Source organism: Scyliorhinus canicula, chromosome 31, assembly GCF_902713615.1.
Source record: "Scyliorhinus canicula chromosome 31, sScyCan1.1, whole genome shotgun sequence".
Classification (NCBI taxonomy): Eukaryota; Metazoa; Chordata; class Chondrichthyes; order Carcharhiniformes; family Scyliorhinidae; genus Scyliorhinus; species Scyliorhinus canicula.
Window position 1 is genome coordinate 3,697,665 of NC_052176.1, and position 20,145 is coordinate 3,717,809.

Below are 20,145 nucleotides of genomic sequence, written 5' to 3' on the forward strand. Positions count from 1 at the left end.
CCCCCCCCCCTTTCCCCTCACCTTCGCAGCTGAAGCCCTGTCGCACGAGGCCCACCATCAAGGACGTGCACCGCATGCACTTCGTGGGGACGCTGAAGGTCTTCAACTTGAACTGGTGAGGCGTGGGCTGCGGACACAAAAACATCGGGGCAGGTGGGTTACACACTTCGGGGGAATCGCACCCCGCTCGGGGAGCGCGTGGCCGGCCCCCGGCGGTCCGGAGGCCCCGGGCTAATTCGGCCCGGGCAGGGGTCTCGAATCCCGTCCGGGGGGCGGGGGGGGGGGATTTAAGTTCAATTCATTCATTTCAGAAAAGGTTCACGGAATCAGAATGATTGCCCTTCGGCCCATCGAGTCTGCGCCTGACCCGCCTACCTAACCCAGCACTTGGCCCCATTAGCCTCGAATGTCAAGGCCGTGCCAAGCGCTGAGCCGGGTACTTTGTAAAGGACGTGAGGCAACCTGCCTCTACCCCCTCCCCCAGGCAGGGCGTTCCAGACTCTCACCCACCCTCTGGGTATAAACGCTTTACCTCAAATCCCCCCCTAAACCTGCCCCTCACCTTGAACTTGCGTCCCCCTCGTGACTTGACCCTTCAACTCTGGGGAACGGCTGCTCCCTCTCCACCCTGTCCACGCCCCTCATAATCCTGTCCACCTCGATCAGGCCGCCCCTCAGTCTTCTCTGCTCCAGAGAAAACAGCCCGAGCCCATCCAACCTCTCTTCATAACTGAAACGCTCCACCCCAGGCAACATCCTGGTGAATCGTCGATTGTCGCTAAAGCCTATCTGGTTCATTAACGTCCCCCTTTAGGGTGACTTACCCCCGGACTGGACCACATGCGACTCCAGACTCTTAATTGCCCTTGAAATGGAAATGAAAATGGCTTATTGTCACGAGTAGGCTTCAAATGAAGTTGCTGTGAAAAGCCCCCTAGTCGCCACATTCCGGCGCCTGTTCGGGGACTCTGTTACGGGAATCGAACCCGTGCTGCTGGCCTGCTTTCAAAGCCAGCGATTTAGCCCAGTGAGCTAAACCGGCCCCTTCGCGTTGGGCCTAGCAAACGGCCCAATTCAGGGGGGGGGGGGGGCAAATCGGGAAGGGGGGGTGGTAGCACAGTGGTTAGCACTATTGCTTCACAGTGCCCCGGGTTCGATTGCCAGCCTTGGGTCACTGTCTGTGCGGAGTCTGCACGTTCTCCCCCCGTGTCTGCGTGGGTTTCCTCCGGGCGCTCCGGTTTCCTCCCACAAGTCCCCGAAAGACGTGCTTGTTGGGTGAATTGGACATTCTGAATTCTCCCTCTGTGTACCCAAACAGGCGCCGGAATGTGGCGACGAGGAGATTTTCACAGTAACTTCATCGCAGTGTTAATGTCAGCCGACTCGTGACAATAATAAAGATTAATATTATTCTTAAACTCTGGCCTTGTCCAGCGATGCTCAAATCCTGTGATAGTTTTTTTTTTAATAGACAATTTTATTGAGGTAGTTTTTCCGCTTTGTAAACAGTTACAGACATCAACAGAAAGAAAGCGAAAAAGGCAAAAATGTGCAAACATCCACGTACTTTCAATACTTCAATCGTACCACGCTGCACAAGCCCGCTCCTCTCCCACCGGTACTACCCGCCATTTTATCCCTCCTACTCTACTCTACTCTAACCTCCCCCCCCCCCCCCCCCCCAACCCACCGCACCCCAACTGACCCTCACTCTCCCGCAAAGAAGTCAATAAATGGTTGCCACCTCCAGGCGAACCCCTGTACAGATCCCCTCAAGGCGAACTTAATTTTTTCCCATACCCAGGAAACTCGACATGTCCGAAAGCCCCCACTCAGTCTCCGGGGACTTTGAGTCCCTCCCCGCCAATAGTATTCGTCGCCGGGCTATCAGGGAAGCAAAGGCCAAAACATCGGCCTCTTTCTCCCCCTGGACGCCCGGGTCCTCCGAAACCCCAAAAATTGCCACCCCTGGACCCATCGCCACCCTTGTTTTTAGCACCCGGGACATGACGCCCGCAAATCCCTCCCAGCACCCCCTCAGCTTAGGGCATGCCCCCAAAACATGTGAACGTGGTTCGCTGGTCCTCCCGCGCACCTAGCGCATTTATCCTCTACCCCGAAGAATTTGCTCATCCGAGCCACCGTCATGTGGGCCCGGTGAACGGCCTTAAATTGAATCAGGCCGAGCCTGGCACATGTCGCGGTCGAATTTACCCTACTCAGGGCCTCTGCCCACAGCCCGTCCTCCATTTCCCCGCCTAGCTCCTCCCGTGAAAGTATTAAACCGCACCCCCTTCCCCGTCCCCCAACAAAATGGCTATCGGGTCTTTGCTGTGTGTGGTTCATCGATTATGATTGGAAATTCCTACCTTGTACGCGGTAGGGGTGAGTGGCGGAGCAGACGTGGGTTTCTTCACCACCTTTCTCGGAGATGGAAGCTTCTCCTCCGTCTGGGACAGAAGGAAGGAGGCAATGAGCAAACTGGGCTGCCCGAGTCTCTGCCAGCCGCCCCCGCGACATACGAAGCGCTCGCGAAAGCTGCCCGGGAACCTGGCTTTATCTATCCCCAGGACGAGCTCGTCCAGGGCTGCTAAGGTGTCCACACCGAGGGCTGGAGCTTCGCAGTCCAAACAGGACCCAGAGTGGACATCCAGCTTATCGCCGGTGACCGCTGCTCGGCCGCCCATTCCGAACCGCCTCGGCAACCCCTTCCACCTCCCAAACCCCCAACCTCCACCGCGCGGGGAGAACACGGGCAAAGCGGACACGCGGGTGACGACATCCCCCTAAAGTTTCCCACCCCGAGTCACGCCCACCATCCCGAGCTTGGAACGGCGCCGTCCGTTCCTTCACTGTCGCCGGGGTTCGAAATCCTGGGAACTCCCCTCCCCGACAGCACGGCGGGTGTACCTACACCACACGGGGACGGCGGCGGGTTCAGGATGGCGGCCCACCCGCCACCTTCACGAGGGGCAATTAGGGGACGGGCGATAGACGCCGGGGCCTAGCCGGCGTGGCGAGAGTGAACGAAAATACAGACGCCCACGCGCTTACTCACACTGACCGACGGTCCTTCGCCCCAGCCCCAGGGGACGGAGGCCTTCGGTGCTCGGCGGCCATCTTGGATGGGCGATTTCCAGCATGGAGCCAGAACTAGGCCCCGAAGCCTGAGCGGAGTGGAGGACAGAGACAGTCCACAAAAACCACGGAGGGAGGGCCGTCCGGTCCGCGATACTCCCCCACCCCCCCTCCCCGCGGGACAGCAGAAGGCGCGGAAAGATACGAGGAGGGGGGGGGGGGGAAAGATCTCTGTCCTCCCGCTGTACTCACGTCTGCAACCTCTCCGCCTCGAAGGGCCGGACTCTGAGGCTGAGAGCCTGCACTGCCCAGAGATTTCCTGCTGTCCAGAGAGAGCCGCGAAGCAGAGGGAAATTCCAGCGACTCGAACTGTCCAACAACAACAATTTGCGTTTATGTAGCAGCGCCGTTATCAAGTCAGACGTCCCGAGGAGGAACCTCCTTCGTTCAGATTTGACCCCGAGCCCAAATTCGGAGAGATCAGGGACAGGGGGGGGGGAAAGACTGGTGGCAGAGGTGAGTTTTAATGGGCGCCTTAAAGGAGATGAGAGAGAGAGAGAGAGAGACGCGGAGAGGTTTCGGGAGGGGAATTGCTGAGCTGAGGGCCCAACTACCAGGCAGGCTGAAGGCCCGGTCGCCAGCGACGGGAATGGGGGGGGATGCTCGAGAGGCCGGAATTGGAGGAGCGCAGAGATCTCGGAGGGTTGTAGGGGCTGGAGGGAGTTACAGAGATAGGGAGGGTTGTAGGGACTGGAGTAGGTTACAGAGATAGGGAGGGTTGTAGGAAGCTGGAGGAGGTTACAGAGATAGGGAGGGTTGTAGGGAGCTGGAGGAGGTTACAGAGATAGGGAGGGTTGTAGGGGCTAGAGGAGGTTACAGAGATAGGGAGGGTTGTAGGGGCTGGAGGAGGTTACAGAGATAGGGAGAGTTGTAGAGGCTGGAGGAGGTTACAGAGATAGGGAGGGTTGTAGGGAGCTGGAGGAGGTTACAGAGATAGGGAGGGTTGTAGGGGCTGGAGGAGGTTACAGAGATAGGGAGGGTTCTAGGGACTGGAGGAGGTGACAGAGATAGGGAGGGTTCTAGGGACTGGAGGAGGTTACAGAGATAGGGAGAGTTGTAGGGCTGGAGGAGGTTACAGAGATAGGGAGGGTTGTAGGGGCTAGAGGAGGTTACAGAGATAGGGAGGGTTGTAGGGGCTGAGGAGGTTACAGAGATAGGGAGGGTTGTAGGGAGCTGGAGGAGGTTACAGAGATAGGGAGGGTTGTAGGGGCTGGAGGAGGTTACAGAGGTAGGGAGGGTTCCAGGGACTGGAGGAGGTTACAGAGATAGAAAGGGTTCTAGGGACTGGAGGAGGTTACAGAGATAGGGAGGGTTGTAGAGGCTGGAGGAGGTTACAGAGATAGTGAGGGTCATAGGAGCTGGAGGAGGTTACAGAGATAGGGAGGGTTGTAGAGGCTGGAGGAGGTTACAGAGATAGGGAGGGCTGTAGGGGCTGGAGTAAGTTACAGAGATAGGGAGGGTTCTAGGGACTGGAGGAGGTTACAGAGATAGGGAGGGTTGTAGGGGCTGGAGGAGGTTACAGAGATAGGAGGGTTCTAGGGACTGGAGGAGGTAACAGAGATAGGGAGGGTTCTAGAGACTGGAGGAGGTTACAGAGATAGGGAGGGTTGTAGGGGCTGGAGGAGGATACAGAGATAGGAGAGGGTTGTAGGGGCTGGAGGAGGATACAGAGATAGGGAGGGTTGTAGGGGCTGGAGGAGGTTACAGAGAAAGGGAGGGTTATAGGGGCTGGAGGAGGATACAGAGATAGGAGGGTTGTAGGGGCTGGAGGAGGTTACAGAGATAGGGAGGGTTCAAGGGACTGGAGGAGGTTACAGAGATAGGGAGGGTTGTAGGGGCTGGAGGTTACAGAGATAGGGAGGGTTGTAGGGGCTGGAGGAGGATACAGAGATAGGGAGGGTTGTAGGGCTGGAGGAGGTTGCAGAGATAGGGAGGTTGTAGGGGCTAGGGGGTTACAGAGATCGGGAGGGTTGGAGGGGCTGGAGGAGGTTACAGAGATAGGGAGGTTTAGAGGCGGGTTGTAGGAGGCTCAGAGATAGGAGGTTGTAGGGGCTGGAGGAGAGGTTACAGACGGGAGGGGGTTGTACGAGCTGAGGAGGTTACAGAGGAGTAGGGAGAGTTCGTAGGGCTGTGGAGGCAGGTTACAGTAGATAGGGAGGGGTTGTAGGGCTGGCGGAGGTTACAGAGATAGGGGAGGGTTGTAGGGCTGGAGGAGGTTACAGAGATAGGGAGGGTTGTAGGGGCTGGAGGAGGTTACAGAGATAGGGAGGGTTGTCGGGGCTGGAGGAGGTTACAGAGATAGGGAGGGGTGTAGGTTAGGTGGGGATAGGGCGGCGGTGTGGGCCTGGGTAGGGGGCTCTTTTAGAGGGTCGATGCAGACCTGATGGGCCGAATGGCCTCCTTCTGCACTGTCGGGATTCTATGGTTCTATGGTAAGAGGAATAAGGGTCAGGGAACCAAAATGGAGTCAGGCGGCCGATACAATGAGACCTGACTGAAGCAGAAGGGGCTGGATGGGGCCGAATGGCCTCTTCCTGCTCCACAGCCTCGGAGAAGCTGGGGAGCACGGGCAGAAAGGGAAACAAGGGCGATGCCGGCTAGTGTCAGGCTGGGGCCAGGGCTCGAGCGACGCTACTCACCGAGAGCGGGGAGAGGAACGAGAAAAAGGAATCCTGGCGAAGACCTGCGGACGAATCAAAGTTTGAGCCTGGGTTTAACGTCCGCAACCTCTCCAATGCCCAACTCCTCAACCCTGAAAAAGCCGGCCTCGTGTCGTACCCTTACCCCCCTCATGCTCGACATGATCTTTTTAAGGCCTAGGGGGCGCGATTCTCCGCTCCCCACGCCGGGGGGGGGGGGGGGGGGGGGGAGAATCGTGGGAGGGCCGGGCAAATCACGCCACGCTGTCCTGGCACACCCCGCGATTCTCCCACCCCCCCCCCCCCCAAAATGGCGTGTGGCGTTTTTCGACAGGCCGCTCAGAGAATCGCCGTTTCTCACGGCGACCGGCGAGGCTCCAGCCCGGGTGGGCCGAGCGGCCTGACGAACCCGACTGTTTTCAAGGCCCGGCGCCCGAGATTCACGCGCCGCCGCTCCTAGCCCCCGGGGGAGGGGGGGGGAGAATAGGGGGCGAGGAGCGGACTCCGACGCCGGAGTGAAACACTCCGGGTTTCACTCCGGCGTCGGCTGTTTGTCTCCCGACGGGAGAATTCCGCCGAGAGATTCTATACGTTCCCCTTAGCTAGTCCCAGGCCTTAGGGGACATTGTGCATCACCGCCCCAGGCAGGACCCGCCTCTGGGCTGTAGGCGAGGCGAGGGCTAGGACATTTTCACAGGGCTTTCACTAGGCTTTTGACAGTAGCTTAATTGAAGCCTACTCGTGACAATAAGCGATTTTCGTTTCGTTTCGTTTCATCTACCCTCGTCCCCGCCTGCAGAAGCGGCGAGTCCAAAACTCCAAAATGGCCACCAACGGGCCCAGCCCCAGCTGAACGCCCCAAAATCCCAAAATGTGTTTTCAAGATCTGCAGAGGGACAGGGGTAGTGTTGAGGAAGCAGAGTGGGGGGGTGTAGTGATCCTCGCCTGAGTGTGTACAGAAGGGGCTGATGGGAAATGGAAGTACCACCAGGGGGCAGCGCGGGGACATATAAGAGGGACGCCGAAGGCCCGCCCTCGCCCACTTGGACCGGAGGGTTAAGGAGGCAGGACGCGGAAGTTGAGCTCAGGGCTGCAAGTCTTTTGGGCCTAGTTGCAGAATATTGAAGAGCAGCATATTCTCAAGTGCGATTCTGTAACTTAGTGTGGAGCACAATAAACCATCCTTTAACTTAAAGACGACTTCGAGCATTCTTTCAAGAAGCATAACAGGGGGGGTGCTGCAGAAGGATTTGGACAAGCTAGGAGAGTGGGCAATGAAGTGGCAGGTGGAATACAATGTGGAAATGTGTGAGGTTTGGTCGGAGGAATGGAGGCATGGGCTATTTTCTAAATGGGAAAAGGCTTCAGGGATGTGAAGCACAAAGGGACTTGGGAGTCCTTGTTCGCGATTCTCTTAAGGTTAACGTGCAGGTTCAGTCGGCAGCGAGGAAGGCAAATGCAATGTTAGCATTCATGTCGAGAGGGCTAGAGTACAAGGCCAGGGATGTACTTCTGAGGCTGTATCAGGCTCTGGTCAGACCCCATTTGGAGTATTGTGAGCAGTTTTGGGCCCTGTATCTAAGGAAGGATGTGCCGGGGCCTTGGAAAGGGTCCAGAGGAGGCTCACAAGAATGATCCCTGGAATGAAGAGCTTGTCGTATGAGGAACGGTTGAGGACTCTGGGTCTGTACTCGGAGTTTAGAAGGATGAGGGGGGATCTTATTGAAACTTACAGGATACTGCGAGGCCTGGATAGAGTGGACGTGGAGAGGATGTTTCCACTTGTAGGAAAAACGAGAACCAGAGGACACCATCTCAGACTAAAGGGACGATCCTTTAAAACAGAGATGAGGAGGGATTTCTTCAGCCAGAGGGTGGTGAATCTGTGGAACTCTTTGCCGCAGGAGGCTGTGGAGGCCAAATCACTGAGTGTCTTTAAGACAGAGATAGACAGGTTCTTGATTAATGAGGGGACCGGGGGTTATGGGGAGAAGGCAGGAGAATGGGGATGAGAAAATATCAGCCATGATTGAATGGCGGAGCAGACTCGATGGGCCGAGTGGCCTAATTCTGCTCCTATGTCTTATGGTTTTAAAAAAAGGAGACCCACAAGTTTACAAGCTTGGGCAAGACCAAAAGGTGTGCGTGTGGTTCGATGGCCTCATAGACCACCGTTCATCCCCCCCTCAGAAGAACCCACTCAAAACGCACCACCTCCCAGTCTTAACCATCAACTTAAATATCCTGGAGTGTCGACTTGTGAAGCTGCACACGAAACATTGGTTCACCCTGAGCTGGAATATAGTGTTCAATTCCGGCCGCCAAACATCAGGAAGGACGTGAAGACATTGGAGGGAGAGAGAGTGCGGGAAAAGATTGACGAGGACGAGGCGAGGGACGAAGAACTCCCGCTACGAAGGCAGAACGGAGAGGCTGGGAAGGCCGAGGAGAGTAGGCCGAGGGCGGATTTGAGATCGAAGTGTTCCAGAACCTTGAGGCGCCTCGACGGGGCGGACCGGGGAGAGCTCATCCCACTCGCGGACGGTTCGGGAACAAGCGGGGCACACATTTGAGGCAATCGGCAAACAACGCCACGGCGACGCGAGGAGAAACCTTCTCCAGGTGGCGAGGGGTTAGGGTCTGGGATGCGCTGCGGTGGAGGACTGTTCAAACGAGGCTTTTGAAAAGGAAAAATGTGCCGGGGTATCGGGATAGCGATGAGGACTGTCAGAGGATACAGCAGGATTTAAATCGTTTGGAGACTTGGGCGGAGAGATGGCAGATGGAGTTTAATCCGGACAAATGTGAGGTAATGCATTTTGGAAGGTCTAATGCAGGTAGGGAATATACAGTGAATGGTAGAATCCTCAAGAGTATTGACAGGCAGAGGGATCTGGGCGTACAGGTCCACAGGTCACTGAAAGGGGCAACACAGGTGGAGAAGGTAGTCAAGAAGGCAGACGGCATGCTTGCCTTCATCGGCCGAGGCATTGAGTATGAAGAATTGGCAAGTCATGTTGCAGCTGTATAGAACCTTAGTTAGGCCACATTTGGAGTATAGTGTTCAATTCTGGGCGCCACACTACCAGAAGGATGTGGAGGCTTTAGAGAGGGTGCAGAAGAGATTTACCAGGATGTTGCCTGGTATGGAGAGCATCAGCTATGAGGAGCGGTTGAATAAACTCGGTTTGTTCTCACTGGAACGACGGAGGTTGAGGGACGACCTGATAGAGGTCTACAAAATTATGAGGGGCTGAGACAGAGTGGATAGTCAGAGGCTTTTTCTCATGGTAGAGGGGTTAATAGACCTAGGGGGCATAGGTTTAAGGTGCGAGGGGCAAGGTTTAGAGGAGATGTACGAGGCAGGTTTTTTACACAGAGGGTAGTGGGTGCCTGGAACTCGCTGCCGGAGGAGGTGGTGGAAGCCGGGACGATAGTGACGTTTGAGGGGCATCTTGATAAATACATGAATAGGATGGGAATAGAGGGATACGGACCCAGGAAGTGTGGAAGATTTTAGTTTAGACGGGCAGCATGGTCGGCACGGGCTTGGAGGGCCGAAGGGCCTGTTCCTGTGCTGTACTTTCCTTTGTTCTTATCGGAGGGGAAAGCCAGGGCTGAATTGATCATTCGGGGGGCCGGCGCTGTTACAATGGGCTGAATGGCCTCTACCTGTGCTGTAATTCTGTGGCATGGCTCTAAGGAGCGCTGACCCACTCCTCCTCGTTAACCCTTTGCTCTCTTTTTGCTTCGCCGTTATCAGCTGCCGCAGGCCCGAAAGCCTGCCACTAGGCCTGGAAGCCGTCGCTCCATGTCGGCCAGCGGTTTCCAGCCCAGCACGGGCCCTCCCTGGCCAACACGAGCACCATCCTCACCTTTCCGCACCTTGGTCTGCGCCTCCTCCTTCAGCTTTTCAATTTCCAACCTCAGAGATTCGTTCTGCTTCTCAAGTTCCTGTAACTTGCTGCAGAGAAAGAGAGACACACACCCGACAGGTCGATTATAGTATTAAACTGTCCTCGTCAAACACTCCCAGGACAGGGACAGCACGGGGTTAGATACAGAGTAAAGCTCCCTCTACACTGTCCCCATCAAACACTCCCAGGACAGGTACAGCACGGGGTTAGATACAGAGTAAAGCTCCCTCTACACTGTCCCCCATCAAACACTCCCAGGACAGGTACAGCACGGGGTTAGATACAGAGTAAAGCTCCCTCTACACTGTCCCCCATCAAACACTCCCAGGACAGGTACAGCACGGGGTTAGATACAGAGTAAAGCTCCCTCTACACTGTCCCCATCAAACACTCCCAGGACAGGTACAGCACGGGGTTAGATACAGAGTAAAGCTCCCTCTACACTGTCCCCATCAAACACTCCCAGGACAGGTACAGCACGGGGTTAGATACAGAGTAAAGCTCCCTCTACACTGTCCCCATCAAACACTCCCAGGACAGGTACAGCACGGGGTTAGATACAGAGTAAAGCTCCCTCTACACTGTCCCCATCAAACACTCGCAGGACAGGTACAGCACGGGGTTAGATACAGAGTAAAGCTCCCTCTACACTGTCCCCATCAAACACTCCCAGGACAGGTACAGCACGGGGTTAGATACAGAGTAAAGCTCCCTCTACACTGTCCCCATCAAACAGTCCCAGGACAGGTACAGCACGGGTTAGATACAGAGTAAAGCTCCCTATACACTGTCCCCCATCAAACACTCCCAGGACAGGTACAGCACGGGGTTAGATACAGAGTAAAGCTCCCTCTACACTGTCCCCATCAAACACTCCCAGGACAGGTACAGCACGGGGTTAGATACAGAGTAAAGCTCCCTCTACACCGTCCCCATCAAACACTCCCAGGACAGGTACAGCACGGGGTTAGATACAGAGTAAAGCTGCCTCTACACTGTCCCCATTAAACACTCCCAGGACAGGTACAGCACGGGGTTAGATACAGAGTAAAGCTCCCTCTACACTGTCCCCATCAAACACTCCCAGGACCGGTACAGCACGGGGTTAGATGCACTGAGACAACATTGATAGGCCGCTGTGCGAAGTGGGCCTTGCTCGCGCCCCTCTCTCCTTTACCATTCTGTGGCCAGGGACGTGGCCTTGGCTTCATTGAGCTGTTCCTGCAGTGATTGTTTAGCTCGGAGCTCGGCCTCCAGCGCTGACTGCAGCTCCAGTTTTGCCGAGGCTTCCAGCTTCTGAAGTCGACGGGCCTTCCAGTGTGTGTCCTGTGCCGATAGAGAGAGAGTTTCAGAATCGCCTTCACACTTCCTCCACAGTAACGTTCCTATCTCTTAACTTCCCTCAGAATCGGATCCCTGAGGAGGGTAAGACGGTCCGCACCTCGCTGGCCACGACCATGTCCCAGAAGCCACCTCGATTTCCCGTCTTCCCTCACCCTCATTCCCAAATTCTCCCTCATCCCCAAATCCCACCCACCCACATTCTCCCTTATCCCCAAATCCCACCCATCCCTACCCTCCCCTCGCCCTCAATCCCACCCTCCCCCATTTCTCCCCTTCACCCTCAATCCCACCTTATTCCTCAATCCCACCCAACCACGTTCTCTCCCAATTCTTCAGCCCCGCCTCCCCCCACCCCATATCCCAAGTCACCCCCCACCCCCGCCCTTGGGTCTGACCATGTTTTGGCCGCCCCGATCCAGGGCACTGCCGTGTCCCAAATGAAGGGTCGCCAGGGCCTCACCACTGACTTGACGTTGCTGCTCATGGTTTTCAACGAATCCAGTTCCTCCGTCATCTTCGTGGCCAGTGACTGCAGGTACCCGCGAGCTTCCTTCTCCTCACTCACCCTATCAACAGGGGGCATCCAGAACATTCCATTAGCTCTCTCATCCCAATGGCCGAACGGCACCAAGACTGATTGATCCCAACCAGAGTGGTCTTCTGTCCCGCACCTGTACAGTACACTCTTCCCGTATCCCTCAATCCCTACCCACACTCCCACCGTATCCCTCAATCCCTACCCACACTCCCCCCGTATCGCTCAATCCCTACCCACACTCTTCCCGTATCCCTCAATCCCTACCCACACTCTCCCCGTATCCCTCAATCCCTACCCACACTCTTCCCGTATCCCTCAATCACTACCCACACTCTTCCCGTACCCCTCAATCCCTACCCACACTCTTCCCGTATCCCTCAATCCCTACCCACACTCTTCCCGTATCCCTCAATCCCTACCCACACTCTTCCCGTATCCCTCAATCCCTACCCACTCTCTTCCCGTATCCCTCAATCCCTACCCACACTCTTCGCGTATCCCTCAATCCCTACCCACACTCTTCCCGTATCTCTCAATCCCTACCCACACTCTTCCCGTATCCCTCAATCCCTACCCACACTCCCCCCGTATCCCTCAATCCCTACCCACACACTCCCCGTATCCCACAATCCCTACCCACACTCTTCCCGTATCCCTCAATCCCTACACACACTCCCCCCGTATCCCTCAATCCCTACCCACACTCTTCCCGTATCCCTCAATCCCTACCCACACTCTTCCCGTATCCCTCAATCCCTACCCACACTCTTCCCATATCCCTCAATCCCTACCCACACTCTTCCCGTATCCCTCAATCCCCACCCACACTCCCCCGTATCCCTCAAGCCCTACCCACACTCTCCCCGTATCCCTCAATCCCCACGCACACTCCCCCCGTATCCCTCAATCCCTACCCACACTCTCCCCGTATCCCTCAATCCCTACCCACACTCTTCCCGTATCCCTCAATCCCTACCCACACTCTTCCCGTATCCCTCAATCCCTACCCACACTCCCCCCGTATTCCTCAATCCCTACCCACACTCTCCCCGTATCCCTCAATCCCTACCCACGTTCCTCCCCGTATCCCTTAATCCCTACCCACACTCCCCCCGTATCCCTCAATCCCTACTCACACTCCCCCCGTATCCCTCAATCCCTACCCGCACTCTCCCCGTATCCCTCAATCCCTACTCACACTCCTCCCGTATCCCTCAATCCCTAACCGCTCTCTCCCCGTATCCCTCAATCCCTACCCACATTCTTCCCGTATCCCTCAATCCCTACCCACACTCCCCCCGTATCCCTCAATCCCTACCCACACTCTTCCCTTATCCCTCAATCCCTACCCACACTCTTCCCGTATCCCTCAATCCTACCCACACTCTTCCCGTATCCCTCAATCCCCACCCACACTCCCCCGTATCCCTCAAGCCCTACCCACACTCTCCCCGTATCCCTCAATCCCCACCCACACTCCCCCCGTATCCCTCAATCCCTACCCACACTCTCCCCGTATCCCTCAATCCCTACCCACACTCTTCCCGTATCCCTCAATCCCTACCCACACTCTTCCCATATCCCTCAATCCCTACCCACACTCCCCCCGTATTCCTCAATCCCTACCCACACTCTCCCCGTATCCCTCAATCCCCACCCACACTCCCCCCGTATCCCTCAATCCCTACCCACACTCCCCCGTATCCCTCAATCCCTACCCACACTCTTCCCGTATCCCAAAATCCCTACCCACACTCTCCCCGTATCCCTCAATCCCTACCCACACTCTTCCCGTATCCCTCAATCCATACCCACACTCCCCCCGTATCCCTCAATCCCCACCCTCACTCTTCCCGTATCCTCAATCCCCACCCACACTCCCCCCGTATCCCTCAATCCCTACCCACACTCCCCCGTATCCCTCAATCCCTACCCACACTCTTCCCGTATCCCTCAATCCCTACACACACTCCCCCCCGTATCCCTCAATCCCTACCCACACTCCCCCCGTATCCCTCAATCCCTACCTACACTCCCCCCGTATCCCTCAATCCCTACCCACACTCTTCCCGTATCCCTCAATCCCTACCCACACTCCCCCCGTATCCCTCAATCCCCACCCACGTTCCTCCCTGTATCCCTCAATCCCTACCCACACTCTCCCCGTATCCCTCAATCGCTACCCACACTCTTCCCGTATCCCTCAATCCCTACCCACACTCCCCCCGTATCCCTCAATCCCTACCCACACTCCCCCGTATCCCTCAATCCCTACCCACACTCTTCCCGTATCCCTCAATCCCCACCCACGTTCCTCCCTGTATCCCTCAATCCCTACCCACACTCTTCCCGTATCCCTCAATCCATACCCACACTCCCCCCGTATCCCTCAATCCCCACCCTCACTCTTCCCGTATCCTCAATCCCCACCCACACTCCCCCCGTATCCCTCAATCCCTACCCACACTCCCCCGTATCCCTCAATCCCTACCCACACTCTTCCCGTATCCCTCAATCCCTACACACACTCCCCCCCGTATCCCTCAATCCCTACCCACACTCCCCCCGTATCCCTCAATCCCTACCTACACTCCCCCCGTATCCCTCAATCCCTACCCACACTCTCCCCGTATCCCTCAATCCCTACCCACACTCTCCCCGTATCCCTCAATCCCTACCCACACTCTCCCCGTATCCCTCAATCCCTAACCACACTCTTCCCGTATCCCTCAATCCCTACCCACACTCTTCCCTTATCCCTCAATCCCTACCCACACTCTTCCCTTATCCCTCAATCCCTACCCACACCCCCCCGTATCGCTCAATCCCAGCGTCCCCAGCCCAGTCCCGCCCGAACACACCCCCCCCACACACATACTGATTGCTTACCACTGGATGATGTCAGCTATCTGGTTGTCCCAGTCTGTCACCACCTCCGCCCGGCTCTTCAGAGGCTGCAGCTCCTCCTCCAGCTGTTTGTTGGCGACCCGGAGCCGCTCCAGCTGTTCCGTGAGCTACAGGAAGCCAAGAGATCGCAATTCAGCTTCGGGGGTGGGGGGGGGGGGGGTGGGGCGGTGAAGCCCTCCGTCGAACCTTCCGGCCCTTCCCCTCCCTCCCTCCCCCGGGTCAAAGGCACCGAACCCAGGTTGACGTCAAGCCGTCAAGCCCCGGTAACCAGGGCGTCTCTCCCGGTGCCTGTGCCGCGGGGAGTCACGGCGTAGGCCGCCTGGGTATGTCAGGGTGGAAGTGGGGCTTCGCTAGGCCGGGACCAGCGTTGGTTACCAATCCTAATTGCCCTTGAACCGAGTGTCTCGCTTGGCCACCCACCCCCCCATGCCCAACAACATAATGGGGGGCATTCCCTCCCCCCCCCCCCCCCCCCCCGAAACTACAGGAGGTTCCATCGGTTAAGGGTCAAGGTTCGGACGGCACTCACCGACTCCAGTTCCACACTCAGCTGCAGGTTGGTCTCCCTCAGCAGACTCTTCTCCTGCTCGTGGGCCAGCCGCAGCTCCATCAGGGCTTCCTCCTGCTCCAGCTGCCTGTGGGGAAATCAGGAACGGGCCGAGAGTTAGCAGGGAGGGGGGGTGGGGCGTGCAGCGGCAGAAACCCCCTCAAGCCCGGGCGGAAGCTCCGGGCTCGCCCCAACGGGACGCCAGTCACATGCAAACCCCCCCCCCCCCCCACCACAGCTGTTCGCCCACCTGCCCCGCCATCAACCCTCATCTCATCGATAAGGCCTGGAAAATCCCAGCAGACACGCTCTCCAAAATCCCAGCAGACACGCTCCCGAAAATCCCAGCAGACACGCTCTCCAAAATCCCAACAGACACGCTCTCCAAAATCCCAGCAGACACGCTCTTCAAAATCCCAGCAGACACGCTCCCGCAAAGTCCAACAGATGCGCCCCCGCAAAGTCCAGCAGCCACGCTCCCCAAAATCCCAGCAGACATACTCCCCAAAATCCAGCAGACACACTCTCCAAAATCCAGCAGACACACTCCCCAAAATCCCAGCAGCCACGCTCCCCAAAATCCCAGCAGACAGGCACCCCAAAATCCAGCCGACATACTCCCCAAAGTCCAGCAGACACGCTCCCCAAAGTCCCAGCAGACATACTCCCCAAAATCCAGCCGACATACTCCCCAAAATCCAGCAGACATACTCCCCAAAATCCCAGCAGACACACTCCCCAAAATCCCAGCAGACATCTGTGGTAGTCGATATTAGGGGTATTACGGTAACCAGGTTAAGGCTGTAAGATCATTGGTGTGGGAGGTATCTGAGACAGCAATATCATTGGTGAAGCCTGCCTGCTGGTTCCGCCCAGTAAGGCGGAGTATAAGAGCCTGTGTCTCCCTAGCAGCTGCATTCTAGTCCAATAAAGCCTTCAATGGTCGTCCAATCCCGCTTCTGGAGTCATTGATCGAGCATCAACATCCACGTCCAAATTGCACCTGGGAAGCTGCCCGCTAAACCCAGAGGGCACGGTGCCCAAACCCAGCAGGCCCCATACCGCCCCCCGCCCCCCGCCCCCCGCCCCGCCATGAGCAGCCACTGGCCTCACCTGTCGCTCCGGGCTTTCTCCAGCCGCTCCCGGCCCGCCGACTGCTCCCTCTCCAGCCGCCGGTGCCGGCCCTCCGAGTCGGCCAGCCGCTCGCGCAGGGCCTTCAGGTCGGCCGCGTGCGCCCCCTCCCGCTTCTCCAGCTCCTCCTCGCACGCCAGCACCTTCTGCTCCAGGCGGGCCCTGGCCGCCGCGGCCGGCTCCTGGCTGGGCTCGGGGCTGCGGTCGCCCGGGGCGACTCCGGCCTGTACGACCTACCGGAGAGAGGGGGGGGGCGCAAGCGTCTGGTTAGTATCGTCCTGGACGGGAAAGGTGGGGGGGGGGGATGATACAGGTGAGGGGCGAGGAGGGTTTGGTACAGGATGTTGTGGGGGGGGGGGGGGGGGGGGAGTTTGGAGTGCGAATTGGGCGCTGTAAGAGTGACGGCCGCGCCTTTTCTTTTTTACCTTCAGCCTCTCCGCCCCCTCCTCCAGCTCCTTCCTCCGCTTCTCGCTGCGCTCCCACAGTTTGCGCTGCCTCGCCACCTCCAGCTGCTCCTGCTCCACCTTGGCTTCCAGCTGCAACGCACACGGTCCAAGTCAGTCACGGGCCGCCCATTCCCCCGGCACCTCCCTGCCCGGTGGTGATGCGGGCGCGCGCCGTACGACCCGCGGGGCCCTAGCTTCACAGCGGGGGCAGTCGGCGACGCCCGCAGCTGCGTGTCTCACAGCCCGTCTCTCCTGGCCACCCCTTCCCCCGGCTACTCCCCCCCCCCCCCCCCACCCGGCCCTGGCAGAAGCTGCCCCCCCACCCCACCCCCCCGGCCATCAGGGCAATGTTGGACACTTTCCGCACCCCGCCCCTCTCCCTCAGCAGCCGCCACGCCGCTGTCACGATTTTTAAGTGAACCGCGCCGTCAGGAATTCGGCCCATCGGAGTCGGGGGGGGGGACCCAGAGAATGGAACGCATTGTGCGGAGTGGAGTGCATCGAGGCCGCTGTCGAGGTGCGTCACCTCGCTGTCGAGGTGCCCCGCCCCTTATTTCCACCTGCGGAGGCGGACGTACCTTTCGTGGCCCCCTTGTCTTGCCCCACCCCCAGTGTCGAGGTCTACCCTGGAGGATCACCGCCTCCAATGTCGAGTCCCGCCCCCAATGTCGAACCCCGCCTCCAATGTCGAGCCCCGCCTCCAATGTCGAGCCCCGCCTCCAATGTCGAGCCCCACCTCCAATATCAATTCCCACCACAATGACATCAAGCCCCACCTCCAATATCAATTCCCACCACAATGACATCAAGCCCCACCCCAATGACATCAAGCCCCACCCCATTGACATCAAGCCCCACCCCAATGACATCAAGCCCCACCCCAATGACATCAAGCCCCACCCCAATGACACCAAGCCCCACCCCAATGACATCAGGCCCCACCCCAATGATGTCAGGCCCGACCCCAATGATGTCAGGCCCACCCCCAATGACGTCAAGCCCCACCTTAATGACGTCAAGCCCCACACCAATGACATCAGGCCCCAGCCCAATGACGTCAAGCCCCAGCCCCAATGACGTCAAGCCCCAGCCCAATGACATCAAGCCCCGCCCCAATGACATCAGGCCCCAGCCCAATGACGTCAAGCCCCAGCCCCAATGACGTCAAGCCCCAGCCCAATGACATCAAGCCCCGCCCCAATGATGTCAGGCCCCACCCCAATGACGTCAAGCCCCGGCCACAATGACATCAAGCCCGACCCCAATGACATCAAGCCCCACCCCAATGATGTCAGGCCCCACCCCAATGACGTCAAGCCCCGGCCACAATGACATCAAGCCCGACCCCAATGACATCAAGCCCCACCCCAATGATGTCATGCCCCGGCCACAATGGCATCAATGCCCTCCTGACCCCACCCACCCTCGGCTCACACAATGCAAGGCACAGAAACCCCAAATCGCACCCTCGCTGCCCGGTCCTGTTACTGTCCAGCCCAGCCCTCTCCCTCTCAGCCCTGCTGCCTGACTGGCCTCTGGCTCTGGGCGGCGGGTTGCACCGTTCCTGCAACCCGCTGCCCCCCCCCCCCCCCCCCCAACACATCCCAACTGCTGCTCTGCTCACTCATGGCTCTCGGTCGGGTCGTGTCCCTTGGCAACCGCGTGCGCTCCTGGCTGCAGCTGCTGGCCTGGTGGGTAGAGGTCAAACTTTGTGCTGCCTTCCATAGCCAACCAGCCAACACTCAAGATCAGTCCCCCGGGATGCTCCGATCATCAGGGCTGCGCTGAAGTGAGTTCGAGGGTTTATGAAACAGGCCCTCAAACAATACTCCCCCTTCACGCCGCTCCCGGATCAATCCCGGATTAATCCCCCCCCCCCCCCCCCCCCCTCACCTCCATCTTGCTCTTGTCCGCTTTGCTCAGCTCCTGCCTCAGGCTCTCTACTTTCTCCATCACCACCTCCATCTCCTCCTCCCGGTCACGCAGCTCTCGGGAAACCTTCAGCTTCTGCAAGCGGATCTGGGAGTATCGATCCTCCACTTCCTGAACCTCCTCGACCGCCCGCTGGTGCTTGACCTGCACCTCACGCAGCTCGCGACTCCGAGTGGTCAGTTTCTCCCGGGCGTCAGCCAGATCCTGCAAGGAGAGGGAGCACGTAAGGGAGGAGGGGGGGGGGAGAGTGTTGAAGGTCGATTGGAGACAGAAAAGGGCAATTAGAGATAGAAAGGGGCAGTCAGGCACAAATTGTGTCAAGGGTCACTGAGAGATCAATGGTGCCAAGTGTCACTTAGAGATCAATGGTGCCAAGGGTCACTTAGAGATCAATGGCGCCAAGGGTTACTCAGACATCAATGTGCCAAGGGTCAATTAGCGATCAATGGTGCCAAGGGTCACTTAGAGATCAATGGTGCCAAGGGTCACTTAGAGATCAATGATGCCAAGGGTCACTTAAAGATCAATGACGCCAAGGGTTACTCAGGGATCAATGGAGCCAAGGGTCACTTAGAGATCAACGGTGACAAGGGTCACTTAGACATCAACGTGCCAAGGGTCGCTTAGCAATCAATGGCGCCAAGGATCACTTAGAGATCGATGGTGACAAGGGTCACTGAGAGATCAATGGCACCAAGGGTCACTTCGAGATCAATAGTGCCAAGGGTCGCTTAGAGATCAATGGCGCCAAGGGTCACTTAGCGATCAATGGTGCCAAGGGTCATTGAGAGATCAATGTTGCCAAGGGTCACTGACAGATCAATTGTGCCAATGGTCACTGAGACATCAATGGTGCCAAGTGTCACTTAGAGATCAATGTGCCACGGGTCACTTAGCGATCAATGGTGCCAAAGGTCATTGAGAGATGAATGGTGCCAAGGGTCATTGAGAGATCAATGGCGCCAAGGGTTATTGAGAGATCAATGATGACAAGGGTCACTTAGAGTTCAATGTTGCCAAGGGTCACTGACAGATCAATGGTGTCAAGTGTCACTTAGAGATCAATGGTGACAAGGGTCACTTAGACATCAATGGTGCCAAGGGTCACTTAGAGATCAATGGCGCCAAGGGTTACTCAGAGATCAATGGTGCCAAGGGTCACTTGGAGATGAACGGTGACAAGAATCACTTAGACATCAATGTGCCAAGGGTCACTTAGCGATCAATGGTGCCAAGGGTCACTTAGAGATCAATGGCACCAAGGGTCACTTAAAGATCAATGGCGCCAAGGGTTACTCAGAGATCGATGGTGCCAAGGGTCACATAGAGATCAACGGTGATAAGAATCACTTAGACATCAATGTGCCAAGCGTCACTTAGCGATCAATGGCACCAAGGGTCACTTAGAGATCGATGGTGACAAGGGTCACTGAGAGATCAATGGCACCAAGGGTCACTTAGCGATCAATGGTGCCAAGGGTCACTGAGAGATCAATGTTGCCAAGGGTCACTTAGCGATCAATGGTGCCAAAGGTCATTGAGAGATCAATGGTGCCAAGTGTCACTTAGAGATCAATGTACCACGGGTCACTTAGCGATCAATGGT

At 57.3% G+C, this 20,145-nt stretch overlaps 1 protein-coding gene across 1 annotated transcript in view; it reads right to left on the reverse strand.

Annotated features, from left to right (window-relative positions):
- LOC119958823 (serine/threonine-protein kinase MRCK alpha-like) overlaps positions 1–20,145 on the reverse strand; it is a 53,341-nt gene that overhangs the window by 5,861 nt on the left and 27,335 nt on the right. The window contains exons 13-24 of the mRNA XM_038787325.1: positions 18,501–18,743; positions 16,587–16,697; positions 16,144–16,394; positions 15,013–15,118; positions 14,466–14,590; positions 11,499–11,604; positions 10,872–11,020; positions 9,653–9,741; positions 5,778–5,821; positions 3,331–3,447; positions 2,370–2,450; positions 22–127 (exon numbers count right to left, since the gene is read on the reverse strand). Of these exons, the coding sequence (XP_038643253.1) occupies positions 22–127; positions 2,370–2,450; positions 3,331–3,447; positions 5,778–5,821; positions 9,653–9,741; positions 10,872–11,020; positions 11,499–11,604; positions 14,466–14,590; positions 15,013–15,118; positions 16,144–16,394; positions 16,587–16,697; positions 18,501–18,743 (1,528 nt within the window). The remainder of the gene's footprint in view (positions 1–21; positions 128–2,369; positions 2,451–3,330; positions 3,448–5,777; positions 5,822–9,652; positions 9,742–10,871; positions 11,021–11,498; positions 11,605–14,465; positions 14,591–15,012; positions 15,119–16,143; positions 16,395–16,586; positions 16,698–18,500; positions 18,744–20,145) is intronic.